At 34.9% G+C, this 20,662-nt stretch overlaps 1 protein-coding gene across 2 annotated transcripts in view; it reads left to right on the top strand.

The window, feature by feature from the left end:
- LOC119765407 overlaps positions 1-20,662 on the top strand; it is a 61,760-nt gene that overhangs the window by 6,260 nt on the left and 34,838 nt on the right. For both annotated transcript variants that reach the window (XR_005276700.1, XM_038249195.1), the window contains exon 2: positions 1,987-2,207. Coding sequence is in view for 1 of the 2 variants with exons in the window: in XM_038249195.1 (XP_038105123.1) it covers positions 1,987-2,207 (221 nt within the window). In the remaining variant the exon portion in view is untranslated. The remainder of the gene's footprint in view (positions 1-1,986; positions 2,208-20,662) is intronic.

The following is a 20,662-nucleotide window of genomic DNA, read 5'->3' as shown; positions in this document are numbered from 1 at the left end:
CTAGGAGCTTTCATAACTAGATATTTTCCTTAAAATAAAATGAAAATATTTTTTTCCTGAAACAAAACTTTTCTATTTAATTAATTTCGATTTTAAGAAAATATTTAAAAGCGCATTTAAATTAAATCATGAATGCTGTTTATATATCAAAATAGCTTTAATTCTTAAAGCATATTTATCCTGGATGCAATTAATTGCACTGTAATTCCATAATTTTGAATAGGGACCATCCATAAACCACGTGGACACTTTTTTGGGAATCTTTTACCCCCCCCCCCCTTCGTGGACAATTGTCCATACAAAAAAAACTTATGGATCGTGGACAATCACCATACCCTCCCCCTAAAGTGTCCACGTGGTTTATGGATGGTCCCATACATATGTTTTACTAAGTTGCTTGTTTTGTTGAGAGTATTTTTTACTTTCTGTAGCATTTCAATAAATTGTTATACTATTATTATTTACCTTAAACTTTGTGATACCATACTTTTTAACACTTTTAAGTGAATTTCTGTTTTTTTTTATATATTATTAAATTTGTTTTAATGGTGTTACAGCACCTACACACATTAAAATGTTTTCTATTTGACCCAATGTCACCCCCTCTAAAGGGTGAGTTTGAGTTAATTTTAAAACGATTGGCATTTACGAACGGTGTGATTATACTAGCCATATTCTGGGAAAATGTTGGTAAATTCAGAAGCATTCCGCAACATTATTTATTTCGATATAATTAGAAATGTTTTTATTGTGTTAAAATAACAACAGTAATAACGTTTTTTGACCAAAAGTCACCACCACTGACTGTACATCATTTGTGGATAAACATTTTTGAAATCTATACTTATTTTGTTTTTTTTTTAAAGATTTTTCACCTGGGAGGAAAAGCCACGTGGCCATATAGGGGGTTGGCGTGAAACCACGAAAAACCATGAGGGGGGAGGGGGGGGTCAAAAATTCTCCAAAAAAAGGCCACGTGGTTTATGCACAACCCCTTGGTGGCACGTCAGTTCGTCAGTGATTTTATTGTGATGATCAATTTTATTCGAAAATGATCAACGGCTTCACCTTAAACAACATTTTAACTTTTTGCTTTCTGGCATTTTGAATCCCCCTTGACTCAAGGTGGTTCTAAAAATACCCAAAAAGCAAAAAAATAAAATTTTATTAAAAGACCTTTTTAAAAAAAAATCTAATCTAGCTTAATTTTCATTAAAATATTTCTACAAATTTCAGTTAGCTTTTTTGCGTTATTTTTCGCTCAGTCTTCTGAGCAATCTATCTTATTTAATCAATTTTTAAGTAAAGGGTATTTAATTGTTTTTAACTTTTAACAGTGTGATTTTTGCACTCGGCATACATTTAAATTATCCTCAATAATAATTGATGTTATTCTATTAAAAATATAACATATTTTAGGTATTGATTGACGTTGACTGAACTGCAGGACGAAGTGAAAGGGAGTCAAAACCTCTCCCTTGCAACAGTGTTGATAAACAAATGGAGAACGTGGTCGCATGATGGGTGTTTTGATCCAGATTTAGAGATGTTCAATTTATTTCTTCAAAAATACAAATCTAGCTGGATATTTTTCTTCGCAAGAATGTCGTCTATGATTTTAAAGATCGTGAAAAGATACTGGAATACATCTAGCAAGTAAATTCTCAATATATCAATAATAGTCAAAACATAACCTAAAGCCCTTAAAACGAGCTGTCAAAACACAGACAAACAGAATCTTTTTTTTTAAATTAATCATCAACAATTTAACGGAATTCTAAATGCGTGCATATCACTGTAATTTATTTCAGCGATGATCAAGTTCCAAACTAGATGACTCTATTGATGAGTGGTTGATGTATTTAGAATAAAAAATATCGATGATCGACTTCGATTTGTTTGTGTTTTTTTAGATTTAGTTTTGATTTGAAAATGTGTATGTTTGTTTGATTTTTCAAAGTTTAAATTCAAATCTTTTTTTTTCAGATGCCCTACAGCAATGGGGCCACGCTGCGCTTCCTGCTGCCGGGGCCCTTCCGGGGAAACGCCCAGGACTGCAACCTGGCGCGGCAATCTCAGAGTTCCGACTCCGTGTACCGGGACGAGGCGGACGACGTGCTGGGCTCGATCACACCGCTCGCGTACCGTCCCATGACCAACGGGATTATGGCAGATGAGGATGGCGAAGACGACGATGGGCGGCACCGGTGAGTTTGCTATAAAAATGATCATTTTTTGTTTAATTTTTGGCAACACTGGTGGCACGTTGCAGATGTCATTGAAAGTAAAATTCGCATTGAGTATTTCATTACATTTATTTGCGACGAAGTCGCTCGCAAGGGAACTTATTTTTGGGGCAATTCCGATCGGATAATTTAAGCCGGAAGGGTTGCCGGTGTGTGCGCCGTGGCAAAAATGGCATAACATTTATTTTTAAACCGCCCAAAAGTACACCTTCATGGCGTCTGGCCCGATGTCGTCTTGGCAATGAGATTCGATGCCAAAAAATTAAAATCTTGTCGAAATTTGATGGCTTTCGCCAGTTTGAGGTTATTTTCGGTCCCATTCACGTGCATAAAAATGGCGGACGCGTGTGACGTTTGAAGGAAAGTGTTGCCAACTGTAGCGTGCCATAAAAAATAAAATCACAAATTAACTCCAAGCAACAGTGCGATTCGGCGAAATCGAAGAAAGTGAAGGAACAAATTCACGCTGACATGTTCCCGCTGAGGTGAGGACAAGGTTGGTCCCAATTGGATCGGACTTGGCCGCGCAACCGGCGTCGGTGATGGATAAGTTAAATTGAAATTGACACCGGTGGTGGCTGCCGCAACGCGGCAGTGTGTTGGTTTTGCAAAAATAAGATTTTTTCGAATAGGGTTGTTACTTTGATCTTGGAGCGATATCGCTTCTCAATAGAAGCGTTTCGAAGGCTATTGATTACTGTGAGTGTGAATATTTGGCGATAAGAATGGCGCGATTTGTGTTATCACGTAGCGCTCGCTGGAGGTCCGCTACGATTAGTTTAAAATTAAACATTCCCACAATCTGGATGTTATTGCACAATTTTGGATTCATTGATTACCAATGTTAAAAGAAGTATTTTTTGTATTATAGGTTTTCCCATACAAAGCGATTTGGTCGATTTTGTGTAATTAAGACTCAGAAAAGAAATGATGCTCGGAAAATTTTTAGTTTTTATCCCTTAAAGTAGAGTTCCCAAAATATTTTTTTTTAATTTTTGTTGTTGTTTTTTTGCAAAATCTATAAAATTAACAAAAATAAAAAAAACAACTTGTAGCTGTTACATTAAATTTGGTTTTGGAAATACCTTTGCATATTTTAATTAAATAAGTGCAGCGTTTTCAAGTTATAGGTATCCACGGATAATTATTTTAATTTCTAATTTTTAGAATTGTTTTTGTCACCGAGATTAATATTAGATTAACATCAGATATTTAATAAATTTGGATCAATTTTTTTTTTAAATTTCAAAATACTATGATGGCAAAGCACACCTGTGAAAATATGTTGATCGGATTGCTGGCTGCTGAGATATAGTTTCTTAAAGAGCAATTCTCTATCAAAACCGGAAATGGGTTTTTTGTATTTTTTGATTTGGCTCAAACTTTGTGGGGGCCTTCCCTATGACCAAATAAGCTATTTTGCGTCATTGGTTCACCCATACAAGTCTCCATACAATTTTGGCTGCTGTCCATACAAAAAATGGTATGTAAATATTCAAACAGCTGTAACTTTTGAGTGAATTTTTGGATCAATTTGGTGTCTTCGGCTAAGTTGTAGGTATTGTTGAGAACTATTGAGAAAAAATAGGTACCGTAAACCGGGGTGACTTTGATAGGATTTCGTTTTGTTTTTAGAATATTTTCCAAAATGTAAGGTTTTTCTCAAGATTATTATTTTAAAAACATGTACTGGGGTAGACCACACAAAGTCCATGCACTATTTCGGAAAAAAGTTTTTTCAATAATGTTTTGAATTCTTAGTTTTAATTCTGGGGTGACTTTGATAGTCATAGATTTTCTTGTTAAAATCATATTTAAGATGTTCAAACTTTGTTTGTACGATAAATGTACCATCACTAAAGTAGCTGATATAGTTATTAGAAAAAAAATCAATGTTTATATTTAGTTAACTAAGTGTATAAGCTTTTTAGCAAAATACATATAAATTTCAGGAAAAATTATTAAAAAGTCGGAATTTTGCCTGAAATTTGTTAAAACTAGTTTTGTTTGTAAAATTATCGATTTATATAGCATTTTATACTGAATTCTAAGCATGAATCACAAGTTTTCACATTTTACATGAAATTTGTTCAACTGAAATTGCCTTTTAATTTGGAGATTTTTTTAAATTGTGTTTCAAAAACACATATTATTTATTATTTACAAACTTTTTTAACCTTCTCCTAGAGGAAAATTGTCCAAAGAATCCGAAAACGCATTCCGTTTTCCGATTAAAAATCATTTTCATTGAGAAAATCAAGACACTTTGAAGAAGTTGAAAATAATGACTTTCATCAACATTTTCTTAACTATAGTTAACTAACTTTTTAAAATTGTCAAAATTTTATAAAAAGGTTCTTCTTGAGGTACTTTGAACACTTCTCTACCACGATCAGTATGTTTCTAAACCATTCCTTACGTATTTTAATTGTACTCTTCATTTTGCGAAAAAATCGCAAACCTATCAATGTTTGTCAACCCCGTTTTACGGTACACGGAAAAAATCCAAATTTTTAAGTCAACTTTTTTTTCACTAAAACTCAATTTCCCAAAACACGTATTTTTTTATTTTCGAGATTTTTTGATATGTTTTAGGGGACAAAAATCCGTAACTTTTGAGCCATAGAGAAACATGGTCAAAAAATCTGCCACCGAGTTATGAATTAAAAAAAAAGTGATTTTTGGAAAAAAAACGAAAATTCATGCAAAAACTAGTTTGACATTATTTTTTAATGTAAAATTGAATTTGCAATCGAAAAGCACTCTGCAGATTTTTTGATAAAGGGCTCCGTTTTCAAGATATAGCCACCGAAAGTTTGATTTTAGTGAAATATTTGCAGTTTTTTTTTTATTTTTAAAAATAGTGACCATGAGTGAACATTTCCAAAAATTTTTTTTTAATGTTCAGAAAAGGAGAATGGGCAAATTTGTATGGGAGCTGGTCCAAGGATGAACACGAACGGGACCAACTTTTTTCAAAAGATCTCGCCGAGACATGAAAAAAAGTCTTCTGGACCAACTCTCTAAACCCCGGGGTTCAAAAGTTATAAGTTGTTGAAGTTTGAGCATTTTGAGTTAAAATGTACAAAAAATCGAATTTTTGCTATTTCTAAAATCATTCATAAAATCTCTGTTTCATTATGGATTTCGATTTTCTTGACTTCATTCGACGCGTATCAGCAAAAACTATGAGTTCTGATATGTCTTAGCATGATTGAAACATGATTTCTCTTGTTTTTATCCGTTTGAACCGTTTGTGCAAGAGGCATCCCATAGAAACAAGTCGAAACTTCAAGGTTTTGAAACCGGATCCGACCCAGACTGCTTCAGTGAGTATGGAAGGCTTCAGTGCAATGTTGTAATAACTTATTGGGATGGTCTGAGTCATCCGAGAACTCCTTGGAGTTAAGACCGGTGAGTCTACCGACGTAACAAGCAAGATTTCGACCGGTTTTGACAACGGAACATACCCGCATAGCTTCAGTGAGTGTGGTAGACTGCTTTGCTAATGTGTTAGGATGTCTTGGGTCATCCAAGGACTCCCTGGAGTTATGATCTGTAGGTCTACGGCTGTTACAAGGACTCCCTGGAATGGTCCAGAACATCCCAACATAACAACAATACAGTCTGCTATACTCACTGAATCTTTGCGGTTCCGACCTTGTAAAAAAAAGGTAGTTGACCCACAGATCTTAACTCCAGGGAGTCCTAGGAGAACCCAGGACACTCCAACACATCAGCATAGTAGTCTACCATACTCACTGAAGCCATGCGGGTATGATCCGTTGTCAAAAACCGCCGACATCTTGCTTGTTACGGCGGTAGACTCACCGGTCTCAACTCCAAGGAGTTCTCGGATGACTCAGACCATCCCAATAAGTTGTTACAACATTGCACTGAAGCCTTCCATACTCACTGAAGCAGTCTGGGTCGGATCCGGTTTCAAAACCTTGAAGTTTCGACTTGTTTCTATGGGATGCCTCTTGCACAAACGGTTCAAACGGATAAAAACAAGAGAAATCATGTTTCAATCATGCTAAGACATATCAGAACTCATAGTTTTTGCTGATACGCGTAGAATGAAGTCAAAAAAATCGAAATCCATAATGAAACAGAGATTTTATGAATGATTTTAGAAATAGCAAAAATTCGATTTTTTGCACATTTTAACTCAAAATGCTCAAACTTCAACAACTTATAACTTTTGAACCCCGGGGTTTAGAGAGTTGGTCCAGAAGAATTTTTTTCATGTCTCGGCGAGATCATCCGAAAAAAGTTGGTCCCGTTCGTGTACATCCTTGGACCAAATTTGCCCATTCTCCTTTGCTATAAAATTTTCTAAGAGACATTGAGGATTGGACCTCAGGTTGCTAAGATAGAGCCGCTTTTAGAAAAAGAAACACGAATTTTGAAGTTTTCTGAGTCTCACCAAAACAACCCAGCATTTTCTAATGTCGATATATCAGCAACTAATGGTCCGATTTTCAATGTCAAAACATGAATCAACATCCAACTTTGCCGAAGACACCAAATCGATCAGAAAAGTTACAGCTGTTTGAATATTTACATACTATTTTTGTATGGACAGCAGCCAAAATTGTATGGAGACTTGTATGGGTGAACCAAAAACGCAAAATAGCTTATTTGGTCATAGGGAAGGCCCCCACAAAGTTTGAGCCAAATAAAAAAATACAAAAAATAAAATTGGTCGATTTCGTAGAGAGTTGCTCTAAAATTCAAATTTAGAGAAAAAAATGTATTTCTCAGTGCCCACATTTTTCAACTCCCGATTTTTCGGATAGAAGAGGTTAAGTTTGAAATTATAAAAGATGAAATCTGATGTAACTTTTTTGAAATTTACTTCTCTTTTCAATACCAATAATTTAGAAATTTTGGAATCCTCTGAAATATTTTTAAAAATTTCAAATGTTTTGCTAGACTTGTAAACAGATGAGACTGAGATAAACTTACTTTAAAAAAAGTTTAAAAGGCTTCAACATCGGACAAAATAGGAAGTTTACTCATCTTCTGCAATTTTTTTTTGCGGGGAAAATTTAAGGGAGCATCCATAAACCACGTAAACACTTTTTTTGGAAATTTCAAACCCCTCTCCCTTCATGGACAGTAAACTTTTTTGCATGGAGCGTAGACAATCGAACCCCCCCCCCCCATCCTCTTTTATATGATTTTTGTTGAAAAATTGAGTTATTTGAATTCGAATGTGTTTTCTTGACGAGCTCTGAGTTTTTGTTCTCGGGCCAAATTTTAACCGTAAAAGCGAAAACCTTAAAAAAAATCATGGGATTTTTTTCTAGGACGATTCCTGATTCGTGCACGATTTTCTTAGTCCCCTTAAACAAATATTACAAAACAAAAACTCAAAAAAAAAAATATTTTGAGAATTAAATTTTAGAGACAAAAAGTCAAATATAAAAATTGTGTTTTTCCTTGTACCTATTTTTTCAGAAAAGTCCCAATTATAGCATACAACTTTTTAGAATACATCAGATTGATTTCAGATTTCGAATATTCACATGATAGCATTTTTGTATGGAAAGCTGCCCAAGCCGGTAGAAATAACTCAAGAAAAACAAGTTTTGATACGATGCCGGGACCCGTGGTGTAGAGGTAAGCGTCGTTGCCTCTCACCCAGTCGGCCTGGTTTCGATCCCAGACGAGATTTGTCTGATCACGCCTTCCGTCGGACGGGGAGGTAAATGTTGATCCCGTGTTGATTTTTATACGATTTAATAACTCATAATAACACGAGAAGATCAAAACCTGTTAAACCAAGATCTCAACATGTTATTGAAATGCCCAGATTAGTAGGCTTAGTGATTTTTCACGCTCGAAAATAGCAAATTTCACGGGGACCTCAATTTCAAAACACTAAATTTCACGCAAATTTCGCGGAACGTGAAAAATGTTAAAATAACTCTGAAAATCTTATGTTTGAATCACAGGAACTACTTTTCATACTTTATTATATATTAATCTTCAGTAAACAAAAAAAATCTTCCATAAATTTGAATGTGACACAGAACATTTTTTTTTTGATTGACAAAAAAATCTCCTAATTTTCAAAAAAGATTCCACCTAGTTTATGGATGAGCTGTATATATATTTTGAAATAAACTGCTATTTTTTAATATTCGACTTATAAAGTTAAAAAGTTTTCGTTGATTAGCTTCATTTTATTGAATTTCATATTAAAGCAAGATTTAACAATCTTGTCCAGCAAAAATGAGTGAAATAATTAGATTTATTTTGCGACATTCAGCATATTAAGGCTGTTGCAAATATTATTTGAAATTTATGTCCCTCGGCAAAGTCGAGGGGGGAGGGCAAAAATAAAAAAATTATAAAAGTTGAAATTACAAGCCAAGGTTTCAACATTTTGATGAAAAAAGTTTTTTAAAATGCATTTACAGGCGTACAGTTGCTTTCCAATCAATAGTTTTTAATAGGGTAGAGTAGTCATCAATGAGACACGGGGAACAATGATAAAATGGCTCTCATAAGTCGTAGTTTCAACCAATCAGGCTCATATTTGGGGGAAAGGTTCATATTTGGGGGAAAAGGTTATGGACGCTCCCTTGAAAAGTAATTCATAAATGTTTGATTCTGGGGTGTAAAAGTAAATTATGGACAAAAAATACTTTTTCGCTCGTAGGCTGCCATTTACACCAAAACTAATATTTCTTCAAATTTATTTCGACGTTCCATAGGGATTGAGTTGGGCTATAATGTCCTTTCATTAGATTTGACCAAAATTTAGAATATATCCAGAATTCAGGACTGTCTCATTGTTCCCCACTCATTTCAGCCCATGGGTAACAATGAGAAACTTTGATTTTTCTTCAATAAACTTTTCAAAATCGATGGAAATCTTTCAAAACAGGAATTAAAAGTGATTTTTGGCATATTTATAGAGTTTAAACTTCATTTAACCAAAAATACAAAGTTATTTGGTGTTATATATGGATTTTACAAAATTTAAATACTTTTTAGTGTAACTTTTGTTATTAAAAGTTTCATGTTGGCAAAATTGCAATGGAACAATACAAAAACATGATGTTTTGCTAGAAAAATGTTGATTTTCGTAGAGTGTTCCCAGCTGTCAGTAGAATTTTTTAAACTTTCACAGAAATCATCCACCTAAATAATCAAAACAAAAAATGAAATGGTATTAGATTTCATTCAAAATTTTCAATCAATAACAATATTTGTTATGATAACGCAATTTGTTATTACAAAATCAACGGGACAAGACGATTTAATAACAAATTTTGTTATGATAACATATGTTATATGTTATATAACTTGTTATCGAACTTTTATGCATGGATCGATTCCATAAGTAAATGCAATTACAAGATTTGGGATGATTGCCGATTTGTTATTGAAATGGCATTCTCCCTGTTATTTTCACCTGCCCGTGTTCCCATATTGTATTAAAATTTGTATGGTCGTGGATCCGCGACTTAATGGTTGAGACTTTTGTCTCTCATGTAGAAGGTTCAGGGATCGGCCCTCTTGAAACTTTGAATTTGGAATATACCTATGAAAATGAACAAGAAACGACTTGGGTTTATCCAAACTGGCATTTGAGTGAAAGGGAAAAACTCTTGTTTACAAAACTTATGTGCTTTTTTGAAATGATAGGCTTCATTTGAGGTTATGTCAAGTTCAAGTACTCATAACTGTAGAAAGTATTGCCTAACATTTTTTAAATGTTTTGGGAAAAACCTTTTCGCGTTGTGTTAAATACTGATAATTTTTTTCTGTTTTATAATTATTGCAATATTTTGAATAATTTAATAAACTTTAAGGAGTTTTGGTGCATACCATTGACATTCACTTGAAAAAATAATGCTTTGCTAATTGACGCCCCCGCACATATGCGATTCTTTTATTTACTAGTTGGCACACAGCCGTCGTTGTTGTGTCGTTTTTTTCGTTATCGTCATTACATGTACCGTTCATACAACGGATGCATTCTATACAGTATTACTTCTCATGTCCACTGATCGTTCCTGGTTCCGATTCGTATTATTTTGGTGTTTTGTTTACAACTCGTGATTTTTTGGCTAAAAAAAACTCAAACAAACGTCAAGCCGCCCGTTTTTATAGCAACTGCCATAATGTCCGCTGTTCGCCACAGCAAAATTGATCGCGGCTGATCTGAGAGCGCAGGTGATCATTTCTCATTTCGGGCGGGAACTTGAACACGAAAACCCCAAAATAACCGAGCGTTGGACGTTCCACTTGATTGCGCGTCTCGTCGCTTTTTGTTTCGTTTTTGCAAAAGTGTCGCCCACCGCACTCTATTTTGGACGCGTTCTGCGTTCTTTTGCGCGAAATGTTTTGGCTGGGGCTGTTTTGGACGACGCGACGCCGTCAAACGAGAAGGGTGACAACTGCCGAGGGGTTGTACAATTGACGAGTGAAATAAACTTGATTGATTAAATGAGCTAAATCGATAATGTTTTGACAATTTTGACCGTTACGTCCGCCATTATGGCAAACAAGCTTGCTGTCACCTGTCAATCGGGTAGCCCCTCGGCTACTTTGAGAGCGTTAGTATGCGCACGCGAGGGACAGATCGCACGCTAATAGGTTCGAGAGATCGCACTCATGACAGGAGAAAAAAATTATAACATCTCAACTGCGGTTGAACTCTGAGGCCACCATCATCCGCGGCCAGTATGGCCATTTACCTCCGTCGGAAGCGGTCGTCGTGTGACAGAACGTCGCGTTGCGGTCGATTTGTTTTTATTTTCTGCGGTTTTTGTTTACAAACAAACCACACGTCATCGGGGTGGTTCCACCGTGTCTGCGGTCGTTTATGGCGAGTGCGTGCTATAAAAAGTGATCGCGGAAGAGTTGAGCGGCCATTTTATGGCAACTTGACAGCTCGCGAATCCGTTCTGCGCCATAATGGCGTCAGCGTGCAAGAATGCAACGCATTATAGCAAGTGTACCAAAATAGTTACAAAATATGCCCACTCTTTGGCGACGTAAATCAAAGCGAATCGAGATCAATTTATTTTTAATCAAGCAAGTGAAAAACGAGCTGCTGTCGGTTGGCCGCATTATGGCAACCATTAGAGCGGCCTATGTACACAACAAACACACACGAATTTCGCGCCCGAGTGTGACACGATGACGAAGACGACGACGAGGGCCAGTGAGAATTGAAGACACATGTTCTGGACTCGCGAGTTTTTGACGAGCGTAAACAGAGCGCGGTGAAAATGGGCACTGTCCGGTGAGGCCAGTTGCCGGTAGTAAATAAATACATGTATACAGAAGAAAATAGTGCGACCTAACTACCTACAACTGTTGGAGAGTGCGGGGGGTCGTAAATAAAAAACAGTGATTATGGGAGGGCATGTGGTGCCCTATTATGGCAAGATGATATAATCAAAGAGCCAGTTAAAATGGCATAATGCTGGTGAAATGAAAGTGAAGTTGGATTAAATGATGCACAAAATGATCTACCGAACGTCCAAGAATACCAAGCAGGATAAGCTGAAGCGGTAAGAAGGGGTTATAGTTTACTATAAAATGTAAATAATTGAAAAAATGGGGCAAATCGGGATTTAATGAATTAACTGCAATTTAAAGTTGTAGAAGTGCAGTTATTTCTGAAAAATCTGTTGATTTTTAAATTTGCTTGAACCTTTTCAAATGTTTCTTCTGTTTTAAAATATTTTTAAAATGGTTTTCTTCTATGCTAAATAAAATGTGCAAAAATTTTCGTAACTCATCCTAAATCTGTGTCTAAAAAAAAAACTAAAAACTAAAAACTAAAAACTAAAAACTAAAAACTAAAAACTAAAAACTAAAAACTAAAAACTAAAAACTAAAAACTAAAAACTAAAAACTAAAAACTAAAAACTAAAAACTAAAAACTAAAAACTAAAAACTAAAACTAAAAACTAAAACTAAAAAAAAAACTAAAAACTAAAAACTAAAAACTAAAAACTAAAAACTAAAAACTAAAAACTAAAAACTAAAAACTAAAAACTAAAAACTAAAAACTAAAAACTAAAAACTAAAAACTAAAAACTAAAAACTAAAAACTAAAAACTAAAAACTAAAAACTAAAAACTAAAAACTAAAACTAAAAACTAAAAACTAAAACTAAAAACTAAAAACTAAAACTAAAAACTAAAAACTAAAACTAAAAACTAAAACTAAAAACTAAAAACTAAAAACTAAAAACTAAAAACTAAAAACTAAAAACTAAAAACTAAAACTAAAAACTAAAACTAAAAACTAAAAACTAAAAACTAAAAACTAAAAACTAAAAACTAAAAACTAAAAACTAAAAACTAAAAACTAAAAACTAAAAACTAAAAACTAAAAACTAAAAACTAAAAACTAAAAACTAAAAACTAAAAACTAAAAACTAAAAACTAAAAACTAAAAACTAAAAACTAAAAACTAAAAACTAAAAACTAAAAACTAAAAACTAAAAACTAAAAACTAAAAACTAAAAACTAAAAACTAAAAACTAAAACTAAAAACTAAAAACTAAAAACTAAAAACTAAAAACTAAAACTAAAAACTAAAAACTAAAAACTAAAAACTAAAACTAAAAACTAAAAACTAAAAACTAAAAACTAAAAACTAAAAACTAAAAACTAAAAACTAAAAACTAAAAACTAAAACTAAAAACTAAAAACTAAAAACTAAAAACTAAAAACTAAAAACTAAAAACTAAAACTAAAAACTAAAAACTAAAAACTAAAAACTAAAAACTAAAAACTAAAAACTAAAACTAAAAACTAAAAACTAAAAACTAAAAACTAAAAACTAAAAACTAAAAACTAAAAACTAAAAACTAAAAACTAAAAACTAAAAACTAAAAACTAAAAACTAAAAACTAAAAACTAAAAACTAAAAACTAAAACTAAAAACTAAAAACTAAAAACTAAAAACTAAAAACTAAAAACTAAAAACTAAAAACTAAAAACTAAAAACTAAAAACTAAAAACTAAAAACTAAAAACTAAAAACTAAAAACTAAAAACTAAAAACTAAAAACTAAAACTTGAAATGTTAAAAACTGTTGAAACTATTCGAATATTTCACAAAAGTTTATTTTTTTCAACATTGAATTCGGTCAATTGAAAATTATAGGCGACATTTAATTTCTGAGAGAAATTTGTTGTGTGCTTTTTTTAATAATGTGTTTTTAAAATGCAAAAAAAAAATTTAAAAGAAATTGAAAATGTATACCTTAATTTTTGAGGCTTAAAGCAGCTATAACTTGAAAACGGTACTTTAAATCAAAAGAAAGTAATAAATAGATAATGTAAGGTATTTTTCGATTGCAAATTAAATTTGGCTTTAAAAATATTAATAATATTTTTTTTGAACCAGATTTTGCACCATCACGCACTTTGGCACAGAAGATGCCTTTTTACTTCCCTTAAGCATAGCAAAAGTTTCTTAAATAAAAAATAATATTCTTATTTTGGGAATTTAAGTGATAAAAAGTTAAATTAAAAAATAAGATTTTTTCTTTGTACTCATTTTTTTTTCCTAAAAATCCTAATCATAAACTACAAATTTGCCGAAGACACCAAATCGATCTGAAAAACCCTTCTCTAGATACAGAATTTCATACATTATCATACTCAAAATTGTATGGAGACTTGTATGGAAAACAAATGATACAAAATGACTTCTTTTACCATAGGGAATGCATGGACAAAGTTTCCTCCAATTCAAAAAAATACAAAGAAAAGTCGATTGGCTAAATCGTAGAGAACCACTCAAAATAATCAACGGAAATTTCTTCGAAACTTATAAAAACAAAGAAATCTTCCACAAAATTTCGTCTTGTTTCATCAAATCGCCCTCTCAAAATGCACTGCGTCACATGTGCACGGAGAAAAATATCCACTAAAATAAACCAAGTTTGACACCCATTCCGTCCAAGTTTGTTTTTGCCCTTAATAATTTAGCAGCTTGTTTCATTTCTCGCTGCGACAAAAAGGTTTCTCCACCAAAAGTGCTTCTGCTGTCGCTTCTTTAAACACATGTCTTAGCTCTGGGTGTCAGTATCAGTTGCAGCTTTTTGCCGTGCCAGTGCTGCCAGCATTCTCACCAAGATGTGCAGTCTCCGCGCTAAGCTTCATCAATAATTCATGACAAATGTTCGTACCTCGAGGGGGCGTTCACCGTCTTGTTGGGAGCAAGATGCTCCTCGTTACTTTTTTTTGTTGTCCTGAAATGCATCTGCACAAATAAGAAGGTTTTTTGCGTGTGCAAGCTTGAGCAATTCACCGAGCAGTTTTGGAAGGAGGTTTTATGTGTTTTTTTTTTCATGATATACAACGTTTCGACACGTTATGTGGTCTTCTTTAGGAATTAAATTTTATTTTATCGGACCTTAAAATTTTGTTTGTAAAATACTTGATTTTGATTAGGGGGCATCCAAACGAATACATCATTTGAAAATTATAGGAAAAATCTGAGAAGCTTCATACAGCTTGACGCGGTGGAATTCCATCGAGATTCTGGGCAAAGGAAAAGTGAAGAAAAAAGCTCAGCTCTAATGCGAGCAACGACGTTTCAAGTCACCATTCATCAATCTTGGTTGAACGCGATTAAAACGGTGACGTAGTGCTTCGGCGGCACGTGGCCGGGATTTTTTTTTGTGGGATGAAGAATGGGAGTTGATGACCGGATGGCATAATGATATCAAAACATGTTTTAGTCAATTTCATGAACGTTATTTGAAAAATTCAAATTTCTATTAAGATTAATTTAGAGTGTAAATTTTTTTTAAATGTCCAATTTTCCAACTAATTTCAACTGTTAAGAATCCTGGTCATCATTACACTCTTTGGTCCAGAGTGTCCGGGAAGGGCTTCTCCACCCATAGTTGTTGATTTATGTGTTTTATCGTGGTGACTTTCGCCTCAAAAGTCTTGAAATTTGCGCAAGTTCCGGGGTCGTCCCTCCCGAGGGTGGAACTGTCACGGAACATCCATTTACAATCGACAGACGACCGCGGGGATTAGCGCTCCCATTTCACAACATTGCCCTCTCAACCTAAACATTTTTTTTTGTTTGAGAATTCTTAGAGCCCCTGAGCTGGGAATACTGCGTGGGTCTGCAGAATTTCGCCCGAACCGGCTTTTGACAGTAATTCGCGTAAAAGAACAACACGGCATCATCATCTTCCCCTCTCCCTTGAAGATTTTCCAACAAGTAGGCTGGGAAATGTGTTTTTGTTTTTCCCTTAAATTTCATCAGCAAATCGTGTTTTGGCGGAAATTGCCAGACTGCCTTGTTGCTACAATCTGTGTTGTCATCATGTTAGTTGGATATGAGCGGGGGAAACATCATTTGGGACATGTTGTAGGATCGTGGAATTGGAAATCCCGTGGTGGGTCTATTTATTCTCATTTTTGGGATTTTGGTGATTGATATTCCGATAAATTACATTCCAAAAAGAAAATGGAAACAAAGGGTTAATTTGCTACACTCAAACCCCGATGGTTTGACACCAACTGTTGTCAAACGAACGGGGTCACTTTTTAGTTTGACACCCCTTTTATACGGAGTTCACACACACTATCAAACGTTTGTTTTGATACTGTGCATGAGCGCCGTGCAAGGTATGTAGATTAGATAAGGTAAGGCGGGAATTCCCAGCTGTCAAAATAGTTAGTTAGCACGAAACCCGGATTTTATATGGAGATTTTCGGAAAAGTGAAAATTTGACCATTTCCGGGCAAATTTCACCGGATTTTTTTCTGTGGGGTTGTTAAGCATGTCAAAATGAACCGAAAAACGCGTTTAATTTTTGTTAAGAAATATTTCTGTTTTAAAAGTGTATTTCGGTTCAGTTTGGCGTGCTTAACAACCCCACAGAAAAAAAATGACTCTATTATTTTGTTTCATCGATAATACACACCATAAAAAGCAATACCATAAAATTAAACCTAATTTAAATCATTTTTTCAAAAGAACTTTTTGGCAAATTTGAGTATTAAAGTATGGAAAATTAACTCAGCCCATATGATTTATACATTACAAGCCTTACCCGACAAACTTCGTTTCGCCTTTTTTTTCGTTTGTTGACGTTTTTAGCACTTTTGCTTATTCAACCTCCTGTGATCAAAATTCGATTATACGTAACTTTTTCCATACAATCGCCAGATTTTCCGGAATCGGTTCCAGAGTGGCCAAAGTTGTAACTTTTTGGCGTAAGAACCCTCCTTGAACCTTCCTTGGACTTATACGAACCCAACGCAACAAAGAGCACCTCGATCCGACGTTTCGTATTGAACTGATTCGCGTTCGAACAAACCCGTCGGAATTTTGCATTTATATAGAAGATAGATTTGATTCATTTAAACGATTTCCACACCTTACAAGAACTTTAATCGATGGTAAAAAAATTGAATCAGATGAAAATCAAAAACTGTTAAAAATTAGAATACACTCAACCCCCGGTGGTTGGTCACTTTTTCGTTTGACACTTTTTTAGATTGTACCCCGTTGGTTGGTCAAAGTCAAACTAAAAAGTGACGAACTGTCACTTTTTACACTGCGCTCACTCCATGTAAAAAGGGTGTCAAACTAAAAAGTGACCCCGTTCGTTTGACAACAGTTGGTGTCAAATCATCGGGGTTTGAGTGTATTTCCAAGCACGCTGTCATTCCGAAAATCTTCGTGTAGTGCTTCTACTCGCCACCAGGCTGCGTGCAGGTTTCAATCGAATTGCTCAATTGGCATTCATAAGCTAAACAACATGCGACATCTAGTGTTGAGTAGCAGAACAGAGCGAAGGATGTCGATTGAAATTTTTGACCTTTGAGGTTATGTATGCGAATTCTGTTTTGTTAAATTCCAGCGTTCAAAACAACTTTTGAGCAAAAATTCGAACTGATACTTTGTTAACTTTTGATGCTCTATCATTTTAAACAATATTATTTTTTCAAAATTATTTTTTCTGAATTTTTTTTTTATTGCGTTAATTTATAGAGGGCAAAAAGTTTACACTCGTACTACTTGAATTTTTTTCTCAAAAGTTGTTCTAAGAGCTGTAAATTCAATTCGCGATTAAAAGCTCAAAAATTCCGACAGATGGCGTAAAGCATCGAAGAATGACGATTCAAATTTTCGCTGTTCGGTTACATAGGAATGCAAACTTAAAATTGATTTTACAGCTCTTAGAACAACTTTTGAGAAAAAATTCAAGCAGTACGAGTGTAAACTTTTTGCCCTCTATCAATTAAAGCAATAAAAATAATTTTGAAAAAAAATAATTTTGAAAAAATAATATTGTTTAAAATGATAGAGCATCAAAAGTTAACAAAGTATCAGCTCGAATTTTTGCTCAAAAGTTGTTCTCAAAGCTGGAATTTAACAAAACAGAATTCGCATACATAACCTCAAAGGGCGGAAATTTCAATCGACATTCTTCGCTCTGTTCTGCTTCTCAACACTAGGTGTCACCTGTCGTTTGGCTCTTAAACGGCAATTTAACAAAACAGAATTCGGATACATAACCTCAAAGGGCAAAAAATTTAATCGACATCCTTCGCTCTGTTCTGCTACTCAACACTAGATGTCGCATGTTGTTTAGCTTATGTATGTTTAGCTAAGTTGCCTTTTTATTGAAAATTCTGAGATCCGGATTGAAAACGCGAGAATGAGGTTATTGTTAATTTTGAAAATCATTTTAATTACCATTTTCCAAGCAGAGCTTAGCTTTTATGGTAGAAGTGACTTTAAAAAATATTTGTCCACTTAAATAATCTACATTCTCAATTAGGTTTTGGTTGATTAAAACATTCCCTTATTTTGAATCAGACAATGAACTGGTTAAATCGACCATCACAAAAATATTTTCGTTTATATCAATTAAGGGGTTTCGTACATGTAGAAAATCTTCATTTTTCACATTTCCGAATATTTATTAAATTCTTTAAAAAGATGAATTCCAATCACTCCTGAAAGTTTCATGAAGATATGTAATGTTTTAAGTGAGTAGAAGACGATTTAAGTTTAAAGTTCTGCCATGCGCAAAGCGGACTGTCAAACTTTGTGATTGTGTGTGCCAATACCAACCCATGACATGTTAGCCGATTTACATGTATGTAACCCCTTAAGCAATTTATTTCTTACCTGAAAACGGTATAATTTGCTATTAATGTCGATTTAATGATGAAATAAAACAATTTCAAATTTCAAACCAATTTACTCGTTGTAGGTTATAATGACAACATCACCCCAAGTTTCAGCGCCCTCCAGTGGGGGGTAATATTGACGTTTGATTGCCTATTGAATAATCTAGAAATTGATGTCTCGTCAGACACGTCTTTTTTCTCGCTGGTCGTCTTATCGCGCGGACGCTCTTTAGTACTGGTGAGACAAACAATCGCAAAGCTAAAATTGATTAAATGTTCAACTATAATTTTAATGGTTAAAATTTTTGATTTTGCCCTTATTAGATGTCCTTCAACAAAAAGTGGAATAACAACCGAACTGCTGCAGTGATTCTGGACGCGATAACTCGTGCAATCGCTGCTCCGGCCAGTATGACCACGATCACCAACCAGGACCAACATTTCCTTGGAAGGCACGGTGACTGCTGCTCTGGTGGAAACACTCAAAATGGAAACGGCCAGAGTTCTGGGCCGTGGGCCAGTACGGCAACGGGACAAACTACAACTACGGTCGAGAGGATGTGACAACCAACAACCGTTCAGAAAGCGGCCAATGCTGGCATGGATTCCGGCCGTGGCCAGCTCCACACCGAGTACAATCCCCAAACACGCTAAACCATGAACAGTTTATTTCAGATATTGAGAAAAAAATGACGTTATTCGAAAGCAGCAAGCTAGAAAGGGTGAAGAAAATTCCAATGATGTTATGATGCTGATTAACAGAAGGAAACAAGTTAAGAACCTCATAAGTAATTTTTTCTCTTTAAACTTTTTCTTATAGCTCTATCTGCAGTGGCAATCTAAAATATTGGAAGATGTCGCGCGTGACATTCTAGGTACTTGAATCTTACGTCCCAAGCAGAGATGATGTCTGCAACGCAACAGTTTTCTACGTGCCAACTATATAAGCTAACAGATAGCCTCTGGAGGATTTAGTGACAATCAGACTTTTATCAAAGACGGGCCCTTACGTTGGGACTTTTATTGCCCACACACACGCACACATTGAAAAGTACAGTTAGTGCACCGATTTGGGAGGAGTTCCAAAATATTTAAATTTCAAATTTCATTTCAAGTCATTAAAAACCCGAAAATGTGTCATTTCAGCACTTTGATGTATAGTCATAGTACTTGAAGATTTTTAACAATGTAAACTGATTATTTTGGACACTAAATATATAAAAAATATTTTTTTCTTGGCACGAGTTTAGTAGATAAACTATACTGAAAATTTATATCTGGAAATATCAGTTTTCACTTCTTTAAATTATTTTGTATCTACAATACAGTAATTCAAGTATAAATTTTATTTAAAATGACCCTCGGCCTTGGCCGTGGACATAAAGCCTCAAATTCCACTGAACTCAACTGTCTAGTGATGCTCCTTTCAAATCGAACTTCGAACCATGGTTATGCTCCCTCCCGATTCGCTGGTTTGGATGGTTTTGAAGTAATGACACAACTCTCGAAAGGCACACGCCAGAGTGGAACATCCCAGGACAGCACTTGGGGAACGATTGACAATCGTTGCGCAACTTTTCGGACCATGTCAGTACGCGTTCCACTTTGGTAGTTTGGTGGAAAATTTGGGCGAAGGGGAAAAGTTCTGAGTTCTATGTTATGGCACAGATAATCAGACTCAATTTTGCAAGATTTGCGTCTAATTTTTTGTTTTACATTGGTGGTGAACTCTAACGCTTACTTGGGTTCTACAGTCTCAAGTGGTGTAATTTTTGAAAGGTACTTGAACATCCATTTACCTAAGACTCTAGTCTTCATATTTACCGACAGACAGGACTTCCTGGCCACGAAGTTCATCAAAAGAGTCCTTCCCCTTAAGTTATCCCCTCTCCCACCTTAGGGACCACCCTCCCCAGCACCAGCAGTGTCTGACTGACTTTAGCCGCAGGTCCCCGAGGTCCCAGAACGGCTTCGAACGGCGGCGTCCATCAACTGACCAGCTCTGACGAGAAGTGCCCTTCGACCTCCCCCGTCCGTGCCACGTTCGTCGATGCCGCAACAACTTTGGTGGCCTGTTAATAATTGGAAAATTGTCCGCTGGGAAATGTGCTGTCCGTTTGCACGGCTGGGAAGAACTCCTCTGTTCGGGCGGGGAAAAATGACGTATAGAAATCGTAACGATGTCACGTCGGTGAGGCTGTCGCGTAGGATATTGGGCCAACTATTAGCGAAGAATGCGGGGTGGGTTTTGGAT

This window comes from Culex quinquefasciatus, chromosome 1 (assembly GCF_015732765.1).
Source record: "Culex quinquefasciatus strain JHB chromosome 1, VPISU_Cqui_1.0_pri_paternal, whole genome shotgun sequence".
NCBI classification, from domain to species: domain Eukaryota; kingdom Metazoa; phylum Arthropoda; class Insecta; order Diptera; family Culicidae; genus Culex; species Culex quinquefasciatus.
The sequence above is the reverse complement of the archived record's forward strand: the minus strand, read 5'-3'. Positions and strand labels throughout refer to the sequence as shown.